The sequence below is a fragment of the Synchiropus splendidus genome, chromosome 9 (assembly GCF_027744825.2).
Source record: "Synchiropus splendidus isolate RoL2022-P1 chromosome 9, RoL_Sspl_1.0, whole genome shotgun sequence".
NCBI classification, from domain to species: domain Eukaryota; kingdom Metazoa; phylum Chordata; class Actinopteri; order Syngnathiformes; family Callionymidae; genus Synchiropus; species Synchiropus splendidus.
This window is the reverse complement of record NC_071342.1, coordinates 6,853,655-6,880,651: the sequence shown is the minus strand read 5'-3', so window position 1 is coordinate 6,880,651 and position 26,997 is coordinate 6,853,655. Positions and strand designations below refer to the sequence as shown.

Genomic DNA, 26,997 nt, shown 5'->3' with positions numbered 1-26,997 from the left:
GTCAGATAGATTTGCAAGGCAGTCCAGTATGAAAACTGTGTCTGGAGTATCGCAAACTACTTTATATCCTGACAGATTGATCAGCTACTGGGTCTGAGGTTTAGTTTAGTCAGTGTTAATTGTTGAATATTGGGGTTATGTTTCCAGTCTTTCACCCTGGTGAAAACAGCATTTAAAAATGAAGTTAAATTGTGGTCACTGTATGATGCTTTAAATAAAACGTCTGGCCTCAGCAGCTCCAGGAAAATCTAAAGGTAAGTAGCTTGTTCAGTTGATGGTTTATTTTTGAACTGTATTTGTGGCACAGTTTCAAAGGATGGATGTGTATGTCGCCGAACGCCACAGGTGCGGCGGGACCTTTCAGTGCTGTTTGAGAACCGTCGTGTTGTCTGCTCTCTGTTGCTGTGGGGACAGCTTCATGACTGAGCCCAGACTGACATAGACGTTAGACGTAAAGCTCGTGTGTATTCATGACATTTTATACGACATCGATTTTAGTGTTGAAGCTGCATGGTCACCAGTCATGAAACACAGTTACTTGTTGTTCCCTCATTTCCTGACTGGTCTTTCCACAAGATGAGTTACACAAAAGTAACAGTCCTGAGATTTGAGCGAGTGAGAGATGAGTTCATTTCTTTGTTTCCCACTGAGGTTTGTATGTTATTAGTGGGGGTCAGTCAGCCAAGTGATCAAGCAAGTGAACCAGGTTCTGGACGTCAGCCACTCCAGTCGTCTTCAGCCAGTCGAGCCAGCTCAAGAGGAACTGCTCAGTAACTAGCGGCCATCTGATGGAGCTTCATGAAACAGTGCCATCATTCAATAGATGGTTAGAAAAATGAAGTGAAGTTTGAGCAAAATGGTTCCTCAAATCCAAATAACTTTCGGGCAGAGAGTGCCATCTAGTGGGCTCTGAAAACAAGGACACTTTTCGTGAAGCCTCATCAGCCCATCACCACCAGATGTGGTACAATGGCAATTTTCATACTTTTCATTCATTCCTTATTCCATTCATGACTCAACTTCATAAAGCTTGTTGAGTAAATCTTCAGTTTCAGGCGTTGACCACAATGGTCCAGTTCTTGTTGAAATAAAGTCTTTCGAGATCAACCTCAATAACCTCTACACTTTTTTTCATTACACTTATGAATATGTTTTGAAAAAAAAAGTTTTTTGAAAGTTCAAAAAAACTGTAAAGTATTTTTATATTAAAACTGTCAAATTAAATTTAGAATTTTTAGTGCGCTTACTCCTATTAGTGGCATTGGTGGCAGACAATCGGAGCTGGGAAATGAGGGGAAAATGGCCGCACTTTGCCCACGTCTGCTATCACACGTTGATCTTCCTTTACAAATCTCTTATTTGTGTTAACTTTCCGGCTCTCAGGACATCAGATGCTCTTTGTAATATATAATCTCACTCTTGTCAGAGAACCTACGGTTCACCTGAGAACAGGCCTCTCAGGTAACAACTCTCTCTTATCTTACGTTTAACCATCAAATATAGATTCACAGGAGACTAATGGAAACCGTTCACAGCTTTTATTACACCAAATGGAATGTAAGTTTGAGGAGCGTGAGCTTCAGCTCCATGGAAACACACCGCAATGTAAACACCAGAGGAGATAACTGTAGGCACACAGGTCTTAGACACTATGTGGCGAAGGCTGGACAATGGGAATATATATATATACAGAGGGTTCACATTATGGACCGGGCCGACCGCTCCTCTCACACCACAGATAAAAGCTTCAACTGGCCACATGCTGGCAGTTCCACTAGTAGGAGGGAGAAATACACAGCACACTCACTTCTTTTCACAAAGCATATTTACAGGCAAGCAGCACGAACAAAAAACATGAAATATTACCGTGTCACAGTTAGTGTGTAAATATCTCGAGAATACAGTTAGAATGAAAGTATCAAACACGCAGGAGTAATAAAAAATATTCATATAAACGCTATAACAAACAAGCCGTACTTGGAATGGTTATAATCTGGAGTTAGTTGGACTACTGCTTTCAGCTTACATTCAAAGTTGTGCAAAGATATTTCCATATAAACAACCCATATGTTGCTAATCCGAAATGTTGACTCCTAAAAAACACTGAACAGATTGTTTTAATATATAGAAAATATTAGTTTTCGACCCATTTACAGAAAATAGTGATGGGCCAAAAGAAGCTCTGTGAAACAGTGTCGTCGTTTTCAAAGCTCAGTAGGTGGCGCTCTCGTTTCAAAAATGATGTGAAGTTTCAGGGAACTGGTTTTGCACGTCCATAAAAGTTTAGCGCAGAGAGCGCCATCTTGTGGGCTCTGTTTCAAGAAGCTTTATCACTAACATTGGTCTCTTTTGAGCTTATAGATTTACTTTAATAAATGATTTTCACGTAGCAGTTCATCTAGTTTCAATAGCTTAAATCATCTTGAAAATAAGTCAGTCACCCATAAATAAGGCCATACGATTTAGGTTGAATTCTAGACCACAATTTTAATTCATGTTTTATGTATGCATAAAAAAACGATTATTTTGCTTCAACCTTGCACGAAAACATTAAATTGTATCCCTTTAATTCTGGGGCGTGAAACTAGATCACATAAGATGTCATAAACTGCCAATCAAAATTATATTTATTTCAGTTTGTACTGTGAAACACATCCCTTTGTCCATCAAATTCTCTTCTATTCACATTTTGTTTTGGGGTGTTTCTGAGCTTATCTTCATTTTCAAAGGTGTAAGCAACATGCATTCATGACCTGCCTTGACTGTGATTTGAAAGCCACAATGTAGCGGGCCACATTGGAACATTTTTTTTAAACAGTTCTGTTGTTTGAGACCCATTTTTAGGGCTTGAGAAGCTGTGGCACTCATAAAGAGCTAATATAGAAGACAACTTTAGATCACAGACGGGCTGAACATCCTAACAAGGATTAAACCTTTGCACCAGACTGGACTAACCATAACCAAATAACCATAACCCAATGGGACGTCAATGCCCTCTTAAATGGAGCAGGTTGCAGTTTTCAGGGTCAATGAACGCACCACGTGAGATTTGAAATGAAAAACAATAACAATCTAGTCGACGTCACTTTGAAGATATTCTTCAGCCTCTCGAAAGTCACACTTTCAGCTGAAATAATTTAATGAACGTGTTGAACTGGCTGTTAGCTGAAAAGTGTTTTCACTTTTAAAACCTACTTTAGTCTCATTAAAACATTTAGAAACGGAGGTTACAGTAACACTGTTTTCTTACAATAATGAGCAGTTTTCCAACTCAGATTTCGATCTTCTCCTTCTTCTTGCTCTTCTTCAAGAAGGAAGGTGTGCGGAACTTCTTCTTCTTCTTCTTGTTTTGGCTGTCGGGGTTCTCTGTCTCCGCCGGCTTCTGCTTGCTGGTGATGGAGATCTCCACTGTCTCCGGACTGTTCATGCTCAGCTTGGAGATCTCCACGCTCAGATCCTCCTCCATCTCAATGGGGTGGTCGCTGCCGTTCAGCAAGTCTGTGGAGCAAAAGTCCAGAGCGTCAAAAAGGGTCTTCTAGCGCTGGTTTAACTGTCAGGAGTAGGACCTTACCCAGCTTTATCGGCGTGGAAATGGGCGAGAAGGACAGAGAAATGGTGGAGCCATCGAATGTGGTCATCTCATCTGGATCGGTGACTTCATCCTCCTCTGCAAGTCACAGTTCCACCATTGATTTAGTTGTGAATTCAATGACTTGTCATCATCTGACTTCACCTGCGTTACCATGGCAACTCCCAGGCTCAGAAACCTCTCCCTCAGGTTAGACATGTTGTGCGTGTCGGCAGCTTTAATAAGACTGACTCATCGCGCTCTGGGACTCGACAGCACGACTGAAACTACTTCTACTTGTCGACTTCTGCAGAAATCATGGTGTATTTGGGAACACAGGCAGAAGCGTGTCAATCCAACATGGATGGCACAGTGATGTCAGCTGAGTCAAGTCAGTTCAGCATCACGGCCATCCATTAGGGCCTCTGCGGACCAAAGAATCACCTTGTTTATCTCAACACAGAGTGGAGCTCAGACATGACCGCAATATTCACCAGACAGTGAAGCTCTACTTTCACTGTGCTGTGGACCTACACACAGAGTGGAACCCAGTTCTTTAAATAAACACTTTCTTCATCAGTTGTGACAACAGGTCCGTGTTGTCAGCATGACAAACCACCAACACGCAGAGGAGGTCTGGAAACTTCAAATAATCTGCAAGCTCACACTGCCTTTTGTCCGACATGCCGCCATCGCCATCGGAAGAAAAATCCCTCCAGAGTCATCCGAGGTCACCTGACTAAGCTAATCGGCAATCGATGTCGACTAAGCTTAAGACAACTTCAAATTTGATTTCAACGCTGCTGAGCAGATCGCTCAGATTTGGTTTGACAAAGAGTCCCTGTCAACAGCTGCACTGCTGCAGCTCCCACAACAATGTACTACCTAATATGTGTATTGAGTGAGTCCTGGGAACACTACTGCCACCTGCTGTCCCGTTGAGGTCACATGAGAATGACGATAACTAGTCATGAGTAGATGAGGCATCATGAAACAGTGTTGCAGGTTTGATGAAAAAGTGTTCTAATTTTCAGAGGCCACTAGGTGGTGCTCTTGGTTTAGATATGACGTGAGGTTTCATTGAATTAGCTGTTCAAGTCCAAACATTTTGCAGTAGATAGCACCACCTGGTGGCCTCTGAAAATCAGGACACTGTTTCATGAAACCTCATCGACTCATCACTAGCCATAATGATATCAATAACATTTGAAATGTAGAAAATATAGGGTAGATGTAGCACAAATACACAAGCGAAACAACAACAATAATAATAATATACACTGGAATGAGTGAATTAATATGTACTTATTTAATATTCATTAGACTTTCATGAGAAACAAGATAATAGAATAATTTTCTGAAACATGAGTGAATAATATTTTTTTTCAAAATAACAATATTGGAATAGAATGTAACCTAAAATGGAAACATTATGACTAGTTTTAGGATGACTTATTTTAGCAGTTTAAATACTTGAATACACAAAAAACTTGAGAACAACGGTAAAGTATATGATTAAATGACAATCATAATTTGTAAGTAAATACAAAAAAGAAAAAAATGAAATGTAATCTAATCTTATTAATAGTAATTTAATCTTATTTTTGCCAAAACGTACAGTGACTTAATGTGTGGGCTTAATGTGAGGCAGTATTTAGATAATCCACAACAATATGAAGTGGAAAAGTTCAGTAAAAAATTGCTGTGGTGTATTTCGGTTGTGATCTTCCCTACCTTCCAGTCCTTGCTGCTTCCTCTCCACCAGGTTCTTGTACTCCTCCAGCACTTTCTCTGTCAGATGATTGAAGGGATTCGGGGGAAGAGAGCGAGTCTGCTCTTCATCCTCGATGATGAAAGCCTGACAACCAGAGGAAGATGAATTAATCATTTTATATATTTTACTGCTGGAAAAGTACACCAAGTTCAAGTGAGGAAATGGAACAGTATTTTAAGAAAGCGTTTGAAAATGCACTCACAGGTCCGGGAACAGTGTCGACGACGATGCCTGCAAGCAAATGAGACTTCGGTCCCGAGGTCATCATGTCGCCTCTGTGCTGCTCTTTGATCTGGATGAAATAAAAGGTAGAATTATCATTTATTTATCAACTAGTCTCACTAAGGCTTATTGGAATATGAATTATTGTATTTACATAAAGATAAAATGCAATTCTTTGGACTATTTACTGATTTCACTGATGTGTGGGTCTAATGCTGACTCAACTGCGCTGGATTAAGTCCACTGGCTGTTTCATATGCTGTGCAAATACACTTAGAATGGTAATGGTCCTAAATATGTGTACCTTTCAGAAAACACTTAATACTTCACAGAGCATTTAGGAGTCTTAATTCAAGATATTTTGCATGAAATCGTCTGCTATCTTCTCATTGTTGTGGCAGATTAGTTTTGAGAGCACTCGTGTTGTTCTGGAAAAAAACATGATTGAGTTTTCTGTCATTTAAGGGTGGTTTTAATAAGTGAATAGAAAACGTTAATTCAAACGTGTCTGCAAGCGGCAGCTTCATGTCATTGGTGCCGTCCATGTGGTTGGCTACAATCGAGTTTGGCTGAAAATTAAACCACTCTTGCAGCGACAGGCTCCCGCCACTGGATGGCAGTGTTTCTGTTCAGGATTTCACACAAGGTTGTCTCTGGACCAAAGGATGGATATAGTGATTTGACAGCAGCCTCATTTTCTCATCATATCAACCCAAAACTTGATCATTTCACCCCATACAGTCACTGAAACAAGTGTTTCATTCCTAGACTCTCAGCTCCTTCTGCTGATGGAGTGTTTATCCTAACTCAATACTGTGTATTTCTTACCCGATTCCTTTTATCCAAAACTTCTGTGGGATCGGTGTTAAGCGGCACAAACTGGTTAGGGTCTTCGATCTTTATCGGGGTCCCAGCATTGTTTCCTGGCTGTGAAGACCTCATCCACTGGGGGAGAAGAAAGAGTCAGTGATTTAGACGTGCAACTCCACGCAGTAACGCTAGAGGGCAGGCTGATATAAAACAAGCGTCATGATATCATTTGCAGCATGTGGTGCTGATCTTAAAATGTCATGTTTCATAAACTCCACGCACCATGGTCCTGGTCCTGGGGCTGACGTCTCCGCTCGGCGACTGTTCGGGGACATTGACTCTCAAATAGCTGTTTGGTGAGTTGAGCCAGCGGGTTCTCTCCCTCTGCTGTTTCTGCACCATAAACTTAAAGGGGCTTCGCAGACCTAACTCATCGTCCTCCTGTGGCACCGCAGACACCGTGGCAGGGATCTCCACGTCATTTTTGGACCTGGGCTTTTCACGGATAATTGGGTTCCTGTAAGAGTGGCCAGTTCTGTAGCCCTGAAGGTCACAGAGAGGAGAGATTATTGGTTTGCGAGCGGATGTTGACTCGTCCTCAGCTTCCCTCCGATCAAATAATTACAACATAAACCTTGTGAGACGCAAAGAAAACATCCATCCCTACGGGTCTAAATATTTAAACCGTGAACGTACAAACACGCAGACTTGACCAGTTTCACAGGGAAAAGCGTAGAAGTTGGGTTTGAAGAAGTGCGTTGTTAACAATACATCAAAGTCGCGCACAGACAACAAGAAAACCCACTGAGGGGAACTTTCAGCCGCAGCAGTCTGAAGTCGGCAGTATAGCGCAGCAACCCCGAGCACCAGTTTCTCACAGACAGTGTGACAAGATTGCCTTGGAAAACATCGCTACGTTGGGGTTTGACTGTCAAAGTGTGGCTGAGTTGCTGTCGAGGCTGCGGCAAGCAGCTACAGCTGAACATTCTTCTGTTTCTGGCTGAGCCAAATTAGCACTGTGGTGAGGAAATGTTGCAGAAAATGCGTGACAACCAGAGGATTGTTCATTATTTGCCCTGGCCCAGTTTAACCTCGGCACCAGCGATGACTGGATCTAGTTCCAGCAATTTAAGTGATTCATTTGCTTCACCCTGACAGACAGACGGACAACACTGTGAAACATGTTCATTAGTTCTCATCATTTGCGCCATTACACACTGAAAAGAATCGTTGTGAATGAATGTTCAGGTAGGAAGGCAGCTGCATATTGTATGTGGACTGAACTAATCACATGACAACAAACAGATGATTCATGAAATCTTATTTGCGAAGTCAAATAACTTCACTTTAAGTAAGATACAAAGCCATGTGTCAGCATATTGGCAATAAAAATGAGAAAGTAAATTAAAAATAGCACAAAGCTGCATTGACAAGTTTATTGAGAAGGAGCAAGATTAAGTTGCAGTACAGCATTTGATATGTGAGAAACTGAGTCGGACGGTGATTTTATTCTCATTAGAAGGTGATTTAGAGTATTACCTCACATTTTTTAAAAATTACTTTCATTGGGCATTGCCCTTAAAATATGGTGAAAAACTGAACAATAATAGGTCTGGAGTTAGTGTGTTACTGTAAACACGGTGAACAGTTGAAAGATAAAATTCATCATCTCAATTTGCTAATCGGAGTTGTGTTTAATTCCCTTTCCCCCATTTAAACTGTTATTGCACAGTCAAAAACTGGAACTTATTTTGGAATAAGGCCACGATGACTGTTCACTTCAAGCAAAACAAACAAGCGTTAGACAGTTAAAAATCTAAAGGAGAGTTCCTTAACATTCATTCCTTGATCATATACCACTCCGTTACTAGTGTCACTGTGGGCTACTTTTGGGGCGCGAGGGGGCAACATGTGGCCAGCCTATCGCAGGGCTTGCAGAGACAAACAACCAGTCACACACAGACACACATACATGTTCAACTCAGTCTATTTTTGGACTGTGGGAGGTAATCAGAGTACTCAGAGTAAACCTGCACCAGCACACAGGGAAGAGTTTGCCCCAAGCTGGAAGTGAACCTGCAACCTTCTTGCTGTGAAGCGGCAGCTCACTGCTCAATAATATGCTTTGTTTCTTCCCTTTTATCTTGAAGTAACTTTCTAAACCTTGTAAAGCAAGAAAATCCTTGTCAGACCTTTTCCCATAATACTTCTCTAACGTCTCTTCTTTCTTTCTTTTTCCGCAGTCTGACAACCTTGGAAACTCACTTTCCAAACGTTTGCTTTTCAATTTGTTTGTTTTGGGGGAGCAACAGACTCATTATTTAATCCACTGAGGTGCATTGAAGTTTCTTTTTTTTTTATTTCCAAACAATTGTCTCAGCCCGCACGACAGCGTGCCGCCCTCGACTGAGATCCAATCAAGCGGCGAAGTCTTTAAGCAAGTGTGTGGTCGCTGTGGTTCGTACTGCCCAGCTGGTGGCTGAGATGGAGTGGGTGGGTGGGCAATGACAAATAACAGGGAGCTAAAACAGCTGCGGCCCACTCAAACCACAGTTACTGGCTCGAAATGTTGTGTGTGTCGGGTTATTAGACGGTGAGGTGGAATAAATGAGGCTGTTAATAAAGCCCTCAAGAAGAAAAACACACAGGGCGACACTCATTGTGTGTCCTAATCAGACACTTCCCGAGGAAACGCTGAGGGGGAAACTGGGAGCGTCACGTGTCAGGGTTCACTTACCAGGTTGTCCAGCATCCTCATCAGGGACTCGAACTCCGCTTCTCCCACTTTCCACTTGAACTCGTTGGTGATCCCCACGCCGGCCGCGGCCACTCCTTGTGTCAGGGGCTTGAACTTCTCTTTATCCAGGAGAACGAGGTTGTCCTGCCCACCTGCGCACCCCAGGGCATTCACCTGAGCCGGAACAAAACCCCATTATAGATGGGTGAAACCATTGTCCTTGCTGCCAGAGACCACACACGAAGGCGCCCCTTGTTCCCTAAACGTGCTGGTACATGCATTTAAACCATTAACCGACTCACTGCTTTTTTGCAATTATGTCAACAAGTCAAGGTTGTTTATATCTGAACATCTATTATATCAATTTTTAGATGTCAGCCTTCATGCTAATGCTTGTTCTCTGTGACACGGTGCTACAAGGGCTCTCTCTGAACATTTGGAACTTAAATTAAGCAAAAATGTTTCATAGAGCTCACCCTCTTTTAATGAGAAGCCAAAGGTGTACTGCCTCTGAGAAAAGCAACTGTCTGAGGTAAAACAGTCAGGGACTTTCTTGAACAGAATCGAAGGGCGTTTGCTTATAACGACGAGAATCTTTGTGAGGAATAATGATTTTAAAAAATACACCACAATTTAGATCATTTTAATTGATTTAATATCAGTTAAGATGACAGGAAATAGTTGTTTGCTACTTAATTTAATAAAATGAAAATTGACACAGGCTTTTCAAATGTATGGGCATAAGTAAAGTGATGCAGTTTGTGACCTCAATTGATCACAACTAAAGGACCGGAATTCACTTAAATGATGAGTTTATTATTGAAAAAAAAAAATATATATGTATAATAAAATAATGTGACATGGAAGTGATAACTGGGTCAAATATATGATTTTTGAGATGAGAATAAACTGGAGAGAAAGCCTAAAACATTAAATACAACACAAAGTAAAGTTTAGTACCTGAATTTCACATGCTTGCTGTGAGTGGTAGACGTAGTGAAAGGCTTCCTCTACTGTTTCTCCAAGTGCGATCAGCCCGTGGTTCCGCAAGATCATCACCTGAGGAACATGGAAAAACACTTGAGCCTCTTTACAGCCCGACATAAACGTTACGACCACCTGAGCGCTCGCCGGCAAGTATCTCAGACGGAGTCAATTCTGCATGACTTTAACTCTCCAGGGATTTGACAAGCCAGACAAATGTAACTTCTCAGCATCATTAGCATATCCTGGGGGCTATAATGAATACATGGTGCTTCATTATGACCGTCCTCGCATGGCACAGAGGCGTATATCAACTGATACAGAAGTCATTGTCAGTTTCACTTGCATTTGTTGTGTTTTGGAGGAGAAACTTGACTCACAAATATCTGAGGATTTTTCTCCTTATCTTCCTTCTCGCTCTGTTTTCGCTCCCTGAGACCATAGCTTGACTCACACACTGGCCAGATAGCATGACGCAGTGCTAAGATAACAGAGGGAGAAGGAATTCTGCGGTGGGAGTATTTGTGTTATTGGAGCTTAGCTGAGAATGATGCACGTTAACTGACACGACTGGACTAAAACGAATATCAGCCACGAAAAATAACAACGTGCGTCGACATGTGTATCACGGGGTCTTTTACAGTGAAGAGTTTTATCCTATCAAATGAGTGAAAAGTGATATAAAGAACTCTTAACTCTTATCAGCAACACATTTCACTCTGTATGTATGTAATTAGCTTTTTTGTTTATCGCCGGGAAGCATCTGCGGGGCATGTTTGTCACCAATGAAGCCTTTTGTTTTGACACTACCTTGGCAGTCGGGCCCAGCGCCTTCTGAAACTCCACTTTCTCCTCTTTATTATCCAGGCTGCCATGGTAACCAAAGCTGCTTACTTCACCCAGCAGCAAAGCCTCTTGGGAAATGGGCAACAGTCCACATTTCATAGAGGACACCTGCATGGATGGAAGAAACCAACACACTTATGTCGAAGCAGAGAGATGAACAAAGAGGTTAACCAACATTTTAAGGAAAGAGAGGGTCTGTCGCTGCAGTTAATAATACACTCACGGCAGCTGTAGCAGGAGTGTGCAGGTGGATGATGCATCGCACGTCAGGACGCATGGAATAGATGGCTGCATGAGGAGAAAATCCAAAGTGGTCGATGCCTAAGTCAGTGGTCCCCTGGTCCACCACGTCTCCAATCATGTTGACTTTCACCTAAAAAGCAGAGAAACACGTGTCTCACTTGTAAGCAAAGAAACTTTTCTCCAATGTGAGACTGAACGAAAGCTGAGGCGAGGCGTTGACTAATGATGAAAAGAATCACTTGAATGAAAAGGCTTTAACCTGCAAATTTAACTCAAGTCCACTTGAGCTGCATTGAATTGCAGTTAGAGAATATAATTACACCGCAGTGCAATTTCCATTTAGCAGGTGCAACGTAACTCAATCAAAAAAAAAGTTTCATTGTAAACACTTCTGAGGACGACAAACCATTCATTCACCAACCTGTTCGTCCCGGCTTACTGGGGTCATTAGAGCCAATTAAAAGTGTTTTACAAGAGCGAGGTTGGACACAGAGGACACATTGCCAGTCTGTTATGGGCACTGAAAACAACTGACACACACTAACACCAAAGAGCAATTCAGCGTCACCAACGAGGCCAAACATTTTTTGTATTCTGAGCCTTAACTGGGTCTCCAGTAGAAACCAACACATCGGTCCAGTTTTTTTCAAAGAAGAATTATTGAATGATGAAAGACTGGGACTTAAATATTAAAGATTAAGCTATTATTTCAAGTATCAACAAGTTGGCAACGATGGTAGTGAGTGGAGCGTGTACATCAGATGGTGAGCCAACGATGGTCAGCTAGCTGCAACTTAGGGTTAAGGCTATGTTTTTTGGCAGACAGATGCAAATAATTTGACATCAAAACCAGGGGAAACTTGGCAGCTTTCTGAATATACGGGCGCTAAATGTCAGAATGTGTTTTTAAATAGCAGTCTTGGTGTTGGCCATCTTCAGAAGAACACATTTCCTGAATCCTACCATTGCTAGTGCCTGACAGACTTCCTGTACTGCCGAAATCATAAGGAAAGGCAACTTGCCCTTTAGATATATCGTAACTATCGGTCTGTTTGCTAATGACGAGGAACTTTTATAAATTGGGACAACTGTTTATTTCCGTCATCGGTCAATCTGCTTTCCATTACTTAGAATGGAGTCTAATAGAGAGCACCTCAGCACTCATGGCAGGCTTTCAGAGTGGATGTGATTTGAACCCCAAACTCAACTTAATGAAAGAGAAAGTGGGACACAAAGAGGAGTTTGTTTCCAATACAAACGTCTGAAATTCAAGGTGCTCAGGGCAGGCTAGGAACATCAGACACATCCAGTCATTGACAACTACTTGCAAAAACACATTAGAACGAGACGATAATCTTCCCTGCAAAGCTGAGTTTCAACAGTCCAAATCAACAACCATCTGTAACTCACTAGACATGTTCCTCATGTTGCTGAAGCTGTCAAAACTAGGACCGAAGTTTAATGGCTAATTTAAGACTTCCACACAGACAGTAAAATGGTCAGCCTCTGTTTACAATTGAAAAACTTGAGACACTTGAGACAGAATTGTTTAACTTACCAAATTTGCTGCAGTGACCTCTGCGAAAGACAGACCTCTTGGACCGATGAGCACATGATCCTGCTCTTTACTTACACGCACCTAAAGAGGACAGAAGCTTTGTGAATCAAACAAACTACAGCAATGCTCATTAGATTTGTGATGAGTGACAAACATGCTTCCTGTTTAACGATCTTGCTGCTAAATTACTTTTGCCGTGATTCAGTGTGATACAATGGATGCACAAGGTTTTGTCCTCTGCTTCAGTCAGTTAGCTGGGAGAAGCATCCACAATATGAGATGCCAGGACCGACTCAATGAGTTAGGCGAAGTGGCTGACATTCCAACCATTGTCCCTGTCCACCCACTGAAACAGGCCCTCCTCAGAGTCAGTATCATAGCTTTAGTTTAGAACTATTAGATTGAAGCCACAAAACTTACAGCTGGATTTACTCTTAACCATCCGTTAATGCAGTGCTCTCTTAAGTGATCCATGCTGCCACTTAAAGGGACGTGACAAGTTCGTGGGGAAGAACAAAATCCTGGACAAATATCGCAGCAGGAACAACGAATAGTGTGAGGTTGCGTCGCCACCTGTCCCTTCAAATGCAGCGTTGCCTCATGTTTGATGTGTAAATGAAGAGCTACAAAACATAATCCAATCCGTATTTGTGAGGTGTCCTTGAATGCAGCAAAGCTTCCATACGCAGGACAAGCTGCTCATTTATTCACGTGATGTTCAACCTTAATTTTCATAGCATACAATGACAAAGCCCAAAAAAGAGGGTAGTTATACACACAAACATCATGTATATACGCAGTGGTCACTCCATCAACAAGTACAGGATAATATAAAATTATTTCAGGGGGTCAAAATAATAACAGATATTAAAATACTCCACGTTTTAATCTCACTTTCACACCAGTGTGTTATTCTGGAGAGTGGCAGGGCTATGCTATTTTTATGTGCCTAAAAAGGGCAGGGTAGAAATGTTTGGGAACCAAACCTGTTCCTACAAATAGCTTAGTCTCTACTTTAGGTTCACTCTGTGTTGCAACACTGTTCCTCGCATTCCACTTGGGGATACTGATCGGTCTCCTGGTTCACTCAGGAATAAATAAATCCAATGAACCCCACCACCAACGCTGAGTAAATCCAAGAGCAGGTAAAGATATCGCCACTGAGAGCCTGGCTGAAACGTTGGACTGACAAAACCTTGCATCTCAAACTCCTCCTGTATCCCCACAACGTCCCCAGGGTATCAGCCACCATGCAGCTCATCAACACATAATAGCAATAAGGAACATCAGCAAGTAATTATCTGAGTTATAACTAGATAGAAACAATAAAAAAAAATCCTATTCTCACTTGTTTATTGAACAAGACTCCAGCAAAGGCAGTTAGTATAAATTCTAAATCCGTACCAAGTCTGGCAGCTCTGTAAACAACACACACTGGTGCACAAACCATGTGCGGCACTGCATCTGCAGACTTGCCCCGGAGTGACATGATGAACTCGCACTCACCGTGATGTATGAACTTGTAAAACGAGCCCAGCTGAAGAGGTCAACAAGCCGGTAGAGGCTGGCCAGCCGGCAGCGACTCTGTTTCTCCCCTTTGGCGAAAGACGGAGACTCGATTCCAAACAAGTCATTAACTGGAGTCACCATTCCTAAGGCTGCCAGAAGAGATGATAACAATTCAAATTTCTGCTTCTTCAAACGGGTCTAGGAACAACCATGAGGATGTTTGGATAAAGTGGGTATGAAGTTAAAACATCCCTGAGAGTTTTTGCAGCTGAACCTTGAGAGAAAGGTCCCCTGAGACTTTCCGGCGAGAAACCGAGTGATATTTTTGGCTCATACTACCATATTAGGGTATTTAATGGTGTGGGACTCAATCTTTTATGGCTTCTTTGAAAAGAGCAAGGCTAAATCTGTGATTTCCTATCGTGACATTTAAACTTTGAGATGGCCCGTACGCTTTTTAAATGATCTATTCATCATCTTATATCTGACCTTTAAGGCAAAGAGGTTAGGTGATCATATTAGCATGGCGAGCTGCTGAAATCCATTAGCAGGATTGGTCATGAGGGCTGCTTGTTAGAAACCTTGTCAATGAAATAACACTGTCAACAGCTTTCTGTCTTTTCTGCAGCTTCAGGGTTATTCAGAGTCACAAGAGTCCAAGAATTCAGCCCCATGACAATGAAGAGATTCAGCTTGCATAATGCAAACAGACACGGGGTATACAGGCAGAATTATAATCAGGCCCTGAAGTGCGGGATTCAGGCGCAGACACACTCTGTGACTCACTGATAGGTGAAGTCAAGGGGCCGGCCCCTCCCACGGTGCTGGCCATGACCAGGTCAGCGATCTGTCTCAGCGCCAGGAGGCCAGTTGGAGTGTTGCCCTTTGTCATCTGATCCTGAATCAGACCCTCTAGCTCATCTTTAAACACCTGCAAACAGAAAACATTTCTTTGTAAGGGAAGGCAGCCATGACTTCCACTTCAAATAAACGTGAAATACGTTTACACTACATTACAACCAAATTTGAAATCATGTCAAAGAAAAGTTGTGTCAGAGAGCAAGAAGAAAAATATTTTTAATGTAAGACTTTTGTCAAGTCTCTTGTCATCTTAAGATCCTGTTTCGAGTCCACTGGTTTATCCATTATTGACTGTTTCAAATCTTAAGTTACCGTGGCAATGGCCTTCATCACACTCTGATTTATGGATGTTGACTTCAAGAAAGGCTAATAAATATTTAATATTACCTCACCGCTGATAGTATCTCAGCATCCACTGATATTATTTACAAGTCTCCCTCTCCCATTAATTCATACGACTTGAGTCTGCCGGCTGCGCCAGTAGTCCCGAAAGACAATAATTTATTTGTTTACCGAGGAGTGTAGCGGCCAGTAAGGCTTGTACAGTGATCTGAATGGCCATGTCATGATGTTCCGCAGGGATGTGCAGTGACTTTTATCATGCCTTTGTGTTGCCTAAATGAGCTCATAAAATGTCTTCCTGTCCTGGTGTTTGTGAACATAAGTGGGAAATCTGTTGGAACTGGCATACCGCAGAAGTTCAGTATGACAGAACAAGTGACACCCCATGCATGAGTGCTAATAGAAATACTGCTGAACATTAATTTGATGATGGGCCGTTAGTTTCTTTTTTTGTTTGGCATTTTTACACATTCTCCATAATATGTTGAATGACACTGATAATGCTGAGTGAGAACTGTTAGAAATGTGCTGCAGTTTTGTTAGTTTTCCTTGTAAACAATAAACAAAAAATATATACAGTAATATAAATACCATCCTGCTACTTTTTTCTCACGGTCTGGACACTGGCTAAAACAACGTTGTGGCTAATATACAGATTTTTACAGGCTAAAGAGCGTCACGCTGCGGAAAAATTGAGCCGTGCCACATCAAACCGATGAATGTGTAGGTTTTATTTTTATTAAAGCGCTCAAAATGCTTTCTTGGAGTGGAGTTTTCTCTCCACGTCCGACACGAAGGAGGAAACAGTGCATTTTGAGCGCTTTATTGTAAATAAAAGATGTGAGTTCATGATTCAAATTCAAAACATTGCAGAGTTTGTTTCATGAGTCAGACTCCATACTGGACCCTGTTTTCAAAACTAGTTTAGAAGTGATCTTCATGCATTTTTACCATTAAAATGCTGACCATTCTACGGCGCAGACAGCACCACTGCACCCACAGCTTATAGACCGCTGCGGCTTATGTATGAACAGGACCTATTTTCTTAAATTTAGTGGGTGTGGCTAACATTCCAGTGTGCTCTGTAGTCTGGAATTTACAGTAGTTTGGATTTGTTTGAGTCGATGTAACGCAGCCACACCTTGTGAAACGACTAACAAACACCTTTTTATTTTGAAAGTAAGCATTATTTCAAGTTGTCTTTTATTTGGTGTACTGCTTGTTTAATTTTTGTCAGGAACTAGGTTTGTTTTCTGGTTGGCCTCTGATCTTCAGAGCTTCACTCATTTTATTCCTCATATTCCTGTCCTCCAACATCACAGACTACTTTTGTTTTTTTTTCATTCTGCCTCCTGGGTCAAGTCGTGACACAGTCATTTGAATTGATAGATAAAAACAGCCAATATTCCGATACAATGAATCCTTAAACATTAAACCTTTGCTTTGACAAAGTGCTTTTTTTTAATTAGCCATGCAATCACACCTTAGTTGCAGGAAAAAGTATGTTACCTCCCTCAAGAATTCGTAGTTAATAAGACTTATTTGTTTTAAAAAAAATGTAAGCGCTTTAAGTTACTTTTAATAGACAGGGAGTTTTTCAACACTAAAGCTGAGCCAAACAGACACAAGAAGGACATACATTTTGTTTTAAGAACTCCAAACAAAGACCTTCAGTAACCACTGTCGTCTGACCATTAACAAAGAATGCAAATTAAAAGCACATCCTGATTCCTTTTTCCACAGACATTCATCTACTAAGTCAATGGCCTGGCAGCCCAGCTTGCGTTCACACCTTTCTTTACAGTAACTCTTCACAAATCCGTGAAGACCACTAAAAAGCTTTTTGTATGCAAGTGGCACGGAGTGCAGGGGGGTTGTGCTAAACCTGATTTCTTGAATTTGTAAGAGCAACCCGTCATCCCATCTCTCTAGTCTCGCTCCAGCCTGCATCTGACCACCGTTTCCATGGTGATGTGATAAGTTGTTGGACCTGTTATGCAATCGCAGCTGAGTGTGGGCCCGTCTTATTTCTGGATCCTGCATTGGCATGTGTTTATTGCACCTGGTTGTGCTTCCTGCCTTGAGTATCCTTTCGACTTCAAGGATTAAAGTCTAAACAGACTTATTCAATGAGTGATGAGAATCACTGCATACCTCAACACAAGTAAATATTTGGGGGAGTATCTAAACTCAAATCACTGATAAAGTGAAAATCAAGATGGCTACGATAAAAAATGATGAAATATAAACTGTAAAACATGAACCCCCCTCGTACACATTTATGCCAAAGTGAGCAGCTGCAATTTGGAGTTCTTGTTTTGTTTAATAAAGTCGGACTTACTTGGCCAATAAATCAAGAAGCATGCTTTGTGCCGCTAATGCAGAAGATTACATTTCACTTTGGCAGGATCAGACTATGTCAGAAGGAATCATGAAGCCAACGCAAATGTCATAATCTGTTAAATTTGTAGTATGTGTCATGTTTTTTTAATAAAAATCTCTTAGTTTACTGTTTTTGACAAAATATCTAATCTATTACAATATAAAATATCTTCCTTTCTGATCATGATTGTGAGAGCAAGCAGACCACAATGAGAGCCGCCTTCACACACAAGAAAAAGCAGTGGAAGCTGAGGAACAGTTCGCTCTAATCGCTTTAAAAGCACCATCTATTACTCATATCTGGCTGCGTGTAGGCGGGCACTTCATACTCAGCAGACAACATACTGGGCTCTGCAGGATCTGGGTCACTCGCTTCTTCTCCTCCATCATGTTGAAGTCCTGCCGTAGGTCTGGTGACATGGTCCTGCCGTGGAGCTGCTCGTTTTCATTGTTGCAGGAGAGGGGCAAGGTCAGCGACCCCGGCGTGGGCCTTACCTCCACCAGGCTCATGATCCTCTCAGCTCGTCCTTTTATATCTGTAAAGCAGAAAAAAGGCACGATTCATATTCCTGCTGCCAAGGCAACGGGTGTTGGTGACTCATGTAATTACTGGGACGAAGACAATAGGAAACGCTACAGTCGCTTTGTGTTTGATTTGAATGTGCAGAATTTAAGGGTTTAGTCCAGAACAGAAGACTAAGCCCTTTTAAGCCTATATTACTTTAATTCTGTAGGTAAAAATGATAATAGTTTGCCTTCAACTCAAAGCACAATTCCACAATAATGAGATTGAAGTTCAGCTTGGATTTACGGTACTTATAACTTGTACTTTCTCCAACCACAATATTGCTAATGTTAAGGATATAATACAACAACTCTCCAATGATGTTTGACATATTTTTAGTTATAACTGGTGGAATAAAGTATTAATAATAATTTAATACTCTTCCAGGTTAATGAGTGTGAGAACCAGATTGCAGTAATGAGAACGCTCAACTGGAATATTTCGCAATGACTTGTGTATCTTAACTTCAGACTATAGTAATAGCTTTAGGTTTAATCTATCAGAAAAATCTTTTTATGTAAATAGTGAGGTGTGCAAGTCACCCTTCTTGCCTTCGCCACAAGTCCTTGTTACATTCCAGCACATCACTAAATTTGATAAAGTTGCAAGTACAGACAATGTCTGCCAAGGTTCTGGTTCAGCTGCGGTTCTTTGGTGAATCTAACCAACATGGATTCTATCTGAAAGCACCATGAACAATGTTTGGGCTGCCAAGTTCTTAAATCACTTTGAATGAAGAGCCTGGCGTTCGAAGCATCTAATAGAGTGTTCGGCGGTCAGTGATGAACTACAACGTTTCAGGTCTAACGTCAACTGTCAGCAACTCTCTGCTCCTAATTGGCACAAAGACGCTCCAAGTCATAGTCCATGATCACATTAGTGGGCAGCATCTTGTTCAAACCATAATCCAAAAATAATGATGTTCCAAAGCCACGCTTGTCTTGTGATGTGTTGAAGTGCCTTTAGGCCACAGTGTCAGCTTCACCAGAGAAGAAAATGGCCTCTAATTAAAGTTGATATTGTCTCCCCGGGAAGATTTAATCTAAAGTATGAATCGTCGTTTCAGAATTTCACTAAGGTCCAGTACCAGTACCATGCCTTTTACAGGAACTCACGAACGGCCTTTTAGCAAAACAAAGAGCCAAGTTGCTTAAGTCGTGAACTACAACGCGCAGCTGACATGTACTTACATTTATTTTTACTTCTTCATTGTACGTATTATATATTGCAACATAATGTCCTTTCTCCAGATTCAAGACTGAATCAACTTGTGTTTCAATATTTGTAACTTTCATGCATAGGTGTGGCACGCTAAAGCATGATAGATCACTGGTGAATTGACTCGATAACTCGATTGATTCGATAAATAAAACAAGTGTAGATAAGACCGGACTAACATGAGAGGCTTTACATGTTGATTGCCGATCTGGACAGATCAGCAGATTAGTGTCTTGGCCACTGAAGCTCTGGATCAAAGAGTAACATTGGTGAGAGTTTCTTGTACAAAAAATCCTTACAAGTTCCATAGGATTGTTCAGCACTGCTTCTGAAGGTGTCGGCCTTCATGCTTTGCTGTGGAGACACATTGCCAATACACATGTGGCACACCCGTTCCAGACCGCCTCAGTGTGTGAATTTTGAGATGGTGTCCAACATATATTGTCTGGTGCCTTTACACATGTCTTTTCATGTATTTCTGATATCCAATCCACATCTGATCCCAACTGAACAAATCGTGTTTAAAGGGGGCCAAAGTCAAACCTCAATTGTACGCATGTCTGTTCCAAAAAAAGTAAGCAAATAATCTGCCTTTATTACTGATATTGATTAATGACGTTCAAAATCGCAGACCTCAATAAGTATTTTTGCTGACTAAGCAAGAACACAGGAAAGAGACTTCAACAATGTTGAGCTAAGAAGCTACAAACAAACAAACCACAAACAACGCCATTTTAAATGGAGATGCTAGAGGTCCCATTAGTCCTCAGACCCTTTTTCAAAGGCTCAATAAGTGAAATAAAAAACGGAATATTGTCGTTACACATTGAAAAATAAACCACTCCGGCATTAAATGCTATTATTTCACTGAAATAAAATGCACGTAGACTTCATAAATAAATAAGAACGGGCGCAACTAAGTTGGAAAATTGCAGGTTTTCATCGCCTGTTGATGTTAAAAGGCGTGAATCTCTGTCTGCAGCAGACAAAAGAAGTTTTTATGTTAATTAAGTGTAAATAGCCGTTAGCATCCTGGGTGCTACCTGGCTGTGGGGGTGGAGGGATACACGCGCAATACACCGCGGGGCCCCGCTGTTACCCTCCAAATACCTTAGAAACACATCAAATATATACCAGCACGACAAGTTAGTTACACAGAAATAGTAGCTTGAACTATTGAACGAGTTGAAGTTAGTAGTTCTGATGCTCCCAAAACTAGCCACACTAGGTAAAGTACACAAACCCACGAGGGGACACAAAGTTACCTTCAAAAAGTAGCAAGTGAAGTGAAATCCTCCAAAAGACGCTTGGAATCTGAGATGATGTCAGGGGAAAAAACAGCTTCACCAAAGCATGGTCAATAAGAGTTGCAGGAGCACAAGTCCCAGACTGCGGAGCCGAGGACGAGTGAAGAGAGCGGCTGCATGAGGAGGTGGAGGGAGGAAGAGGAGGTGGGTGTGTTTGTGTGGGAGAAAAAGAGAAGTGACCATGTGACTCCACTTTTCCACCCACCAGGCCTGTTAGTATGAGGCGGGACAAAGGAACGGGCTCCCAAGCTCACTTTGGAATCCTCACTGTATTTGAGTTCACCAGCAAAAGAAGTCAGGAATGGCTGAGTTGAAAAGAAACGATCGACCCTTCTGTGGATGAATTATGAACTCTTGCAGCTTCTATTTAAAAAGGTTGTGAAAGTTTCAGTTGCATGTGGAGCATGTGGAAAGCAATCCTTTATGGTTGTAAATAAAGGGAGGAATGTGGTTCCTGTAAATCAACTGCACGACTTTGTGATTCAAAACAGTTTACTACCATTAAAAAAAATAGCCTCCTGTTTTCACTTGCTTTCCTTATTATTTCATTTCTGTTTTTATGGTTACTGTGTTCTCATATTCAGCTATTCCTCCTCTGGTGTCAGCATTGACGTGATCATTTACTTTGTCATACATAGTTGTACTGTTAGGTGGCTTGTGGTGCCACAGCCTGAGACCCCAACATCCCACTGGCATCCCCCAGCTGGATCTGTCTCTCAAAGCTCTCAGGGAAATGTCAGACCAGATGCTGGAGCAGCCTCAGCTGGATGCTTCGGAGTCGTTGGATCCTTCCTTATCTCTCTAGGATATGTTGGAAACCACTTAGGAAAACATTCTTCTCTGTCCTGATCTATTTAAATTCCGGCTCAACCTTGACGGCCTGTTATCCCAGCAGTATCCATTATGACCCCTAACAACTCACTCCCTTCCTAAATCGAGTTTTCCATCTGTTTCTTGTTCAAAAATATTCCAGTATTTTTTCCACTTCCTGTCTGGGTCGCTCCTCTTATTTACCTATTCTCTGTTAAATCTTCCTCTGTGAATACAGTTGAAGTTAGAATTCAATCACACAATTGTTTTAAACAAAGTTTAACACACATTACTTTTGTGATACAGGCATCTGTCATGTGCTCCAGTTTGCTGCTAAAAACATGATCATGAGATGTTCAGTTTGATGTCAAAGTATTCCCTAGAAGTAAGGTGAAACATCAATAGTCAGTTAGAGTGGTTAAAAAAATGTTATTTATTTATAAAAGTGTCCAAAGCCCAAAACAACATTGCATCACTCCACTGGCATGTTTCACATGACATCAAGCAGATTAGGTCATACATGGGTGCCAGCTGCATCCTCTCAGCAGCGCTGCTAAAATTTTCTTAGAAATAGATATATATGAAGAGCAAAGCACTTCTTCACACTTACATGACCACTGAACAACGTGTATTAAACTTTATACAGAGCTGTAGCCAGAAAGAATATGAAGGTCGAAGATGTGATCCGTAGGATGACCTTTGAACTTTACTAGTCAGGATCATCCCAAACTGTCTTGTTTGTATTCTTTGTGGCACTTACATAGCTTCTTCTGAGTATGTTATCAGTTAAGTTGTATTTAAATGGATTACTGAGCGAGAGTAATAAACAAGCACCGGAAGCAATAGTAACAAAGTAATAATGGATATTCAAAACGTCTTCAGTGCGTCATGTTGTTTTCAACCTTGCAAGTGAAGTTAGGTACAATTGTGTGGGTCTATATATCTACAGTGGTCCACGGGTGCATGTCATACTCTGTGACAAATAAGGATGGTGACAGGTGAAAATGGTGACAGGTGAAAATGTAATTCCCTTAGGTAATACACGTTGCATCACCTATTGCATCTCCCATCAGACCATTTGCTTTTTACCTGTAAGACCTTTGATCATTTTGGAAACAGAGCCATATGTCTCCACCAACGAGGTTTGGAATAGATGTACCCCATTGTTGCAGCGTGTCACAAACAAAGCTCTGCAGATGTACAGAATGTTGGCATCTTGAGATCATCTAGAGGGCTTTAGAATGGCTTTATTTGGAGATAAAACTGAATGAAGAATGATGACTTTAAATTGCCAATGATTGAAAATGTGCATCAGTTTAATAATAACAACCAACCACTGAATAAAAAGCGACCGCTTTGGAGCACCTGGATCACATTACAGAAATCCTCATCGTGACCGAAATTCAAAAGACCTTGCTTATTTCGCAATCCGTGGCGCACCAGTCCTAAACCAAGTTGCATTGAAACTGGATCAGGAGCAAGGCAAATCTCAAATCCTCGGTTTCTGAGAGTGACTCATGTTTCAGCTGTCGTCCTCAGCATCAGACAAAGGCAGGCTAATAGCCCAAATTTCGGTGGATATTATGGGAGTATCTGGGAGACGGGTTGGATTACTGGCTGACATAACAATTCCAGGAAGTCTGGTGGGCGGAGCAGAACCGTGGACATATGGTTTGATGTAATGAAAAGCAGAACTTTCTCACTGCTGCTCAGTATGACCCACTCAAACTCTGATACCTTTCCTCCCCTTTTCTGGCAGATCTCCCATTGAAACCACATGCACACACACACACACACACACACCGCACGGCACATCCTCCCACCCAGCTGGCCCCACATTCTTGCTGACTATTTGAACTTTTCAGTCAGGGCAGTCGATCTTGAGCACATTGAGCAAATGTCCAGTGTTGTTAGTCAAAGTTTCATTCATACAGATTGCTGCTGAAGATATTGATGTCTACAGATAAAAGCCAGCCTTTGTCTCATTACAGAGCAGCTAGCCTGGCTCAAATAGCATCAAAACGCTGCCACACAAACCGCTGCCCAGATGAATAAATCAGATACTACACAATAGAACTACGAATTAGTTGAAAGATCTTTCATTGTTCCTCCTGAGATTGAACTCGGGGATGCTGGTATGAAAAGATTGTGATATTGACAGAAGAATGGGTGTTACTGTCCACTTTTTCTGATGTATTCATGCTGTCATTTGAAATCTATTTTTCATTATTTTACCTCGCCAGCACATTGTGGCAGGCTCTCTCTAACTGTGTGGCGGGAAAGGAAAACAAACATGGACTGAAAAAGTCGATTGAATTTGAACAAATTTCAAGGACAGACTGAAGAGAAGACGGTGATGTTGAGAAGCCTTATGCTTTGGCGAGACAGAAAACACATCTGAAGCCAGTTTCAAAGCCGTTTGTCCAGACATGGAATTGAATATTTTTCAACGCACACTAGGGGTACGGTCGGCAGACATGGGTGGGGCCCCATATTTTTAAGGGACATCCAATTCCTTCCAGCCATTCATCTGTTGCCGTCTCCAAAAGCCCTCGCAATCCACACAAACACCCCTCACTCAGGTCTTTCCAAGGACACCAACCCAATTTAGCATGGCCAGAAAACCTAGCCACGGAGCTGTAGGGGGTCCTGCACTGTAAAAAAGACTTTCCGAGTGAGAGGAAAAAACACTTAGTTTGAGGCTAAAACTGACAGAATAACCTGCCAGCACTGTGGGATAATTATACATGGCAATAGTAATGACACTCATCATAATAGAAAAAGATATTCTTGACTTTAGAAAGGTGAGTAATATAAACTTAATTTTGCATTTATATTTGAATATAATGTACATAAATTAAAAATAAATCTACATTTGGGTCATTCACTGTGTTAAAAATAGTAAATGAGTTCTCACTTTGAGAAATAAGCGGGTGCAACTTATTATTAACAAGATGATTATTTGGAATTTGAGTATTATCATGAATCATTTTTGGTCTAGAAATGAGTTATACGTTAAATGAACAAATAATTTTTCAACCTCATCATTTACAGTGAACAACTACAGTGTTTAGGGTTTTTCTATTTAGTTCCTACCTTAGCTGTTCAAAAGTCTTCTAACTGAATACAGCCCTGATGGTGTCATTTTGCTTAATTCTTCAAGTGAATTATCAGACCTGAAACATTGGAAGAGTATATATATAGTATATATAGTATAGTATAATAATAATCTTCGCGATGACACCCTCCTACATCAGTTGTGATGAAGTGCGTATTTTATTAAAATCCATTCAGGATTTGTTTAAAGGCGTGATTTGGTTCTCGAGAGGATTTCACTGGGGGACCAAAATTTGTCTGTCACCCTGGTTGCCGTTGGAAAGACAACTCACCAGAGGAACACAAACTTTCTACGATTTCTTTTATGTTGTTTTTGTTTTCTTTGCAAAGTGTTTTAAGCTCTACAGGGTTTAAGAGATGAAGAGTCCTCATTCACTCTCTCACACTTTGATCTCGGAAAAGAATCCCGACATGTTATGTCGCACATAAAAAGCCAAAGTAAATGTACATGATTGTTGCTCCCCCGAATAGTTTGTTTCCAGAGTATCGCCGCTCTACTTACTAAAAATGGGTTCTGCTTTACTCCCACAGCAGGGTGGGTGGTAAAAACAGAATTCACTTTGAACCTGAAAACAATTTACATTGTTGTACTTGGATGTGTGCCGTCAGAGCTCTGGGCTGCAGAACCACATCAGCACACACCTCATCATCCGAACACACACACACAACAAAGCGGAAGGAGGTGCTGTTTATTTTAGCAGAGTTTGGTCTGTGGTCTGAGGACCGTCATGTTGTGGTGGTTTCATGGTTAGGATGTGGCAAACACGTCGCTATTAAATCTGTCATGTGTTGCCTCATTCAATCACGATTAGGTTTGAGTGGAGTAGTTACTGTCACACTGTGCTCGCTGGTTAGATTCCTGTGCACCACAGCTACCAAAAAAAGAGGTCAAAAGGAAGAGAGGTATGAAATTCACCCTAAAATATTTAAAGGCAGAAAAATGAGCAATCAATCGGTGAAAGGTTCGAGGTCATGACCCGTCTTTTGGATTTAATGGTCGGCCATAACTCACGTCAGCAGGCGCACATATTATGAAATGCAGGGCGGCCCCCGGCCCACATCTAAAGTCAACAAATGCTTGTACAGACTAATGTTTCTGCAGGGTGACGTTAATAGAAAACAGCTGTTTGGAGCTTTCACATCTGGCGTCGTCACTGCAGCTGCAGATGATGGAGGCTTGGTTCTGACAAGAATTCAATAAGCAGTAATAGAGTTCTACATATATGATTCGGAGACGTTCATGTAGCGGTTTGCAATTGTGTTTCTATATACCCATCCATATATCCATCACAATATTTCCACCAAGTAACTCGCTGGTATTTAAGCATGTTAAAATGAATATGAATATTATCTCTGTCAAGACACTTTTAAAAAACACAGCAGACAATCAAAGCAATAAAACATTTTACATGACTTAAGAATTTTGTTGTCAGACGATTCGATTTTGTCTTAGCCACCAGTGATGTTGACAACCATAGGTAAGTTAACAATCACTATCATCAGTTATTATTACATAACAATACGGACAATAAGGCAAAACAAAATAAAGACATGATCAAATTGTATTTTAGAATTTATACATTTGTGTCTATATTGTATATATATATATATATATATATATATATATATATATATATATATATATAAATGCAGTCTCAAAAAACGATCTCGTTTAGTCAAGAATACGCTCAGACATCACAAAACTGCACTGCATCATCACTCCTTTGATCTGCACTCCAGTGTCCGAGCCAGATGGTTCAAAAGCAGAATATAGAGAAGAACTTACAATGTCGGTGCACACTTTTCCTGCTGGATAATTCTTCAGGTTTCACTTCAAACTCCCACGGTTCCACCAGTTGCTGCAGAAATGTTTACATTATCAGCCTGTGGAGGGTCATCTGGTCCCCCCCCCCCTTCGTCTGTGATCTCCCAAACTCCCTCAGCCCCTCTCTGACAGTGGCTGCCTATTCTCACAGGAAAGCAAAGAGGTTCTGTCTACCCAGCTTGAAGATTTGGGCTGAAAAAAATGGGAGGGACGAGAGTCCACCTCCTACATGTTCTGTAATAACACTCACAAAATACATTTAATCCAGCTAGTTTCACTTTTACATTTCATCAAAGCTTCAATCGCCTCTGTGAATCTC

General features: G+C 41.2%; 1 protein-coding gene across 2 annotated transcripts; it reads right to left on the bottom strand.

The window, feature by feature from the left end:
* Positions 1-1,523: 1,523 nt before the first annotated feature.
* Positions 1,524-26,997, bottom strand: add3b (adducin 3 (gamma) b). 2 transcript variants are annotated; one of them, XM_053875364.1, is made up of 15 exons: positions 26,640-26,997; positions 18,182-18,372; positions 15,038-15,182; positions 14,249-14,400; positions 12,743-12,823; positions 11,165-11,314; positions 10,906-11,049; positions 10,072-10,170; positions 9,112-9,285; positions 6,657-6,917; positions 6,393-6,509; positions 5,545-5,634; positions 5,303-5,426; positions 3,572-3,667; positions 1,524-3,498 (listed from the first exon to the last, which is right to left on the bottom strand). In XM_053875364.1, the coding sequence occupies exons 2-15, from the start codon at positions 18,344-18,346 to the stop codon at positions 3,272-3,274; spliced, it is 2,025 nt and encodes a 674-aa protein (XP_053731339.1). In that variant the 5' UTR covers positions 18,347-18,372; positions 26,640-26,997; the 3' UTR covers positions 1,524-3,271. The 2 variants fall into 2 exon arrangements, with proteins under 2 accessions (XP_053731339.1, XP_053731338.1); XM_053875363.1 differs by lacking the exon at positions 26,640-26,997 and adding an exon at positions 20,885-21,054.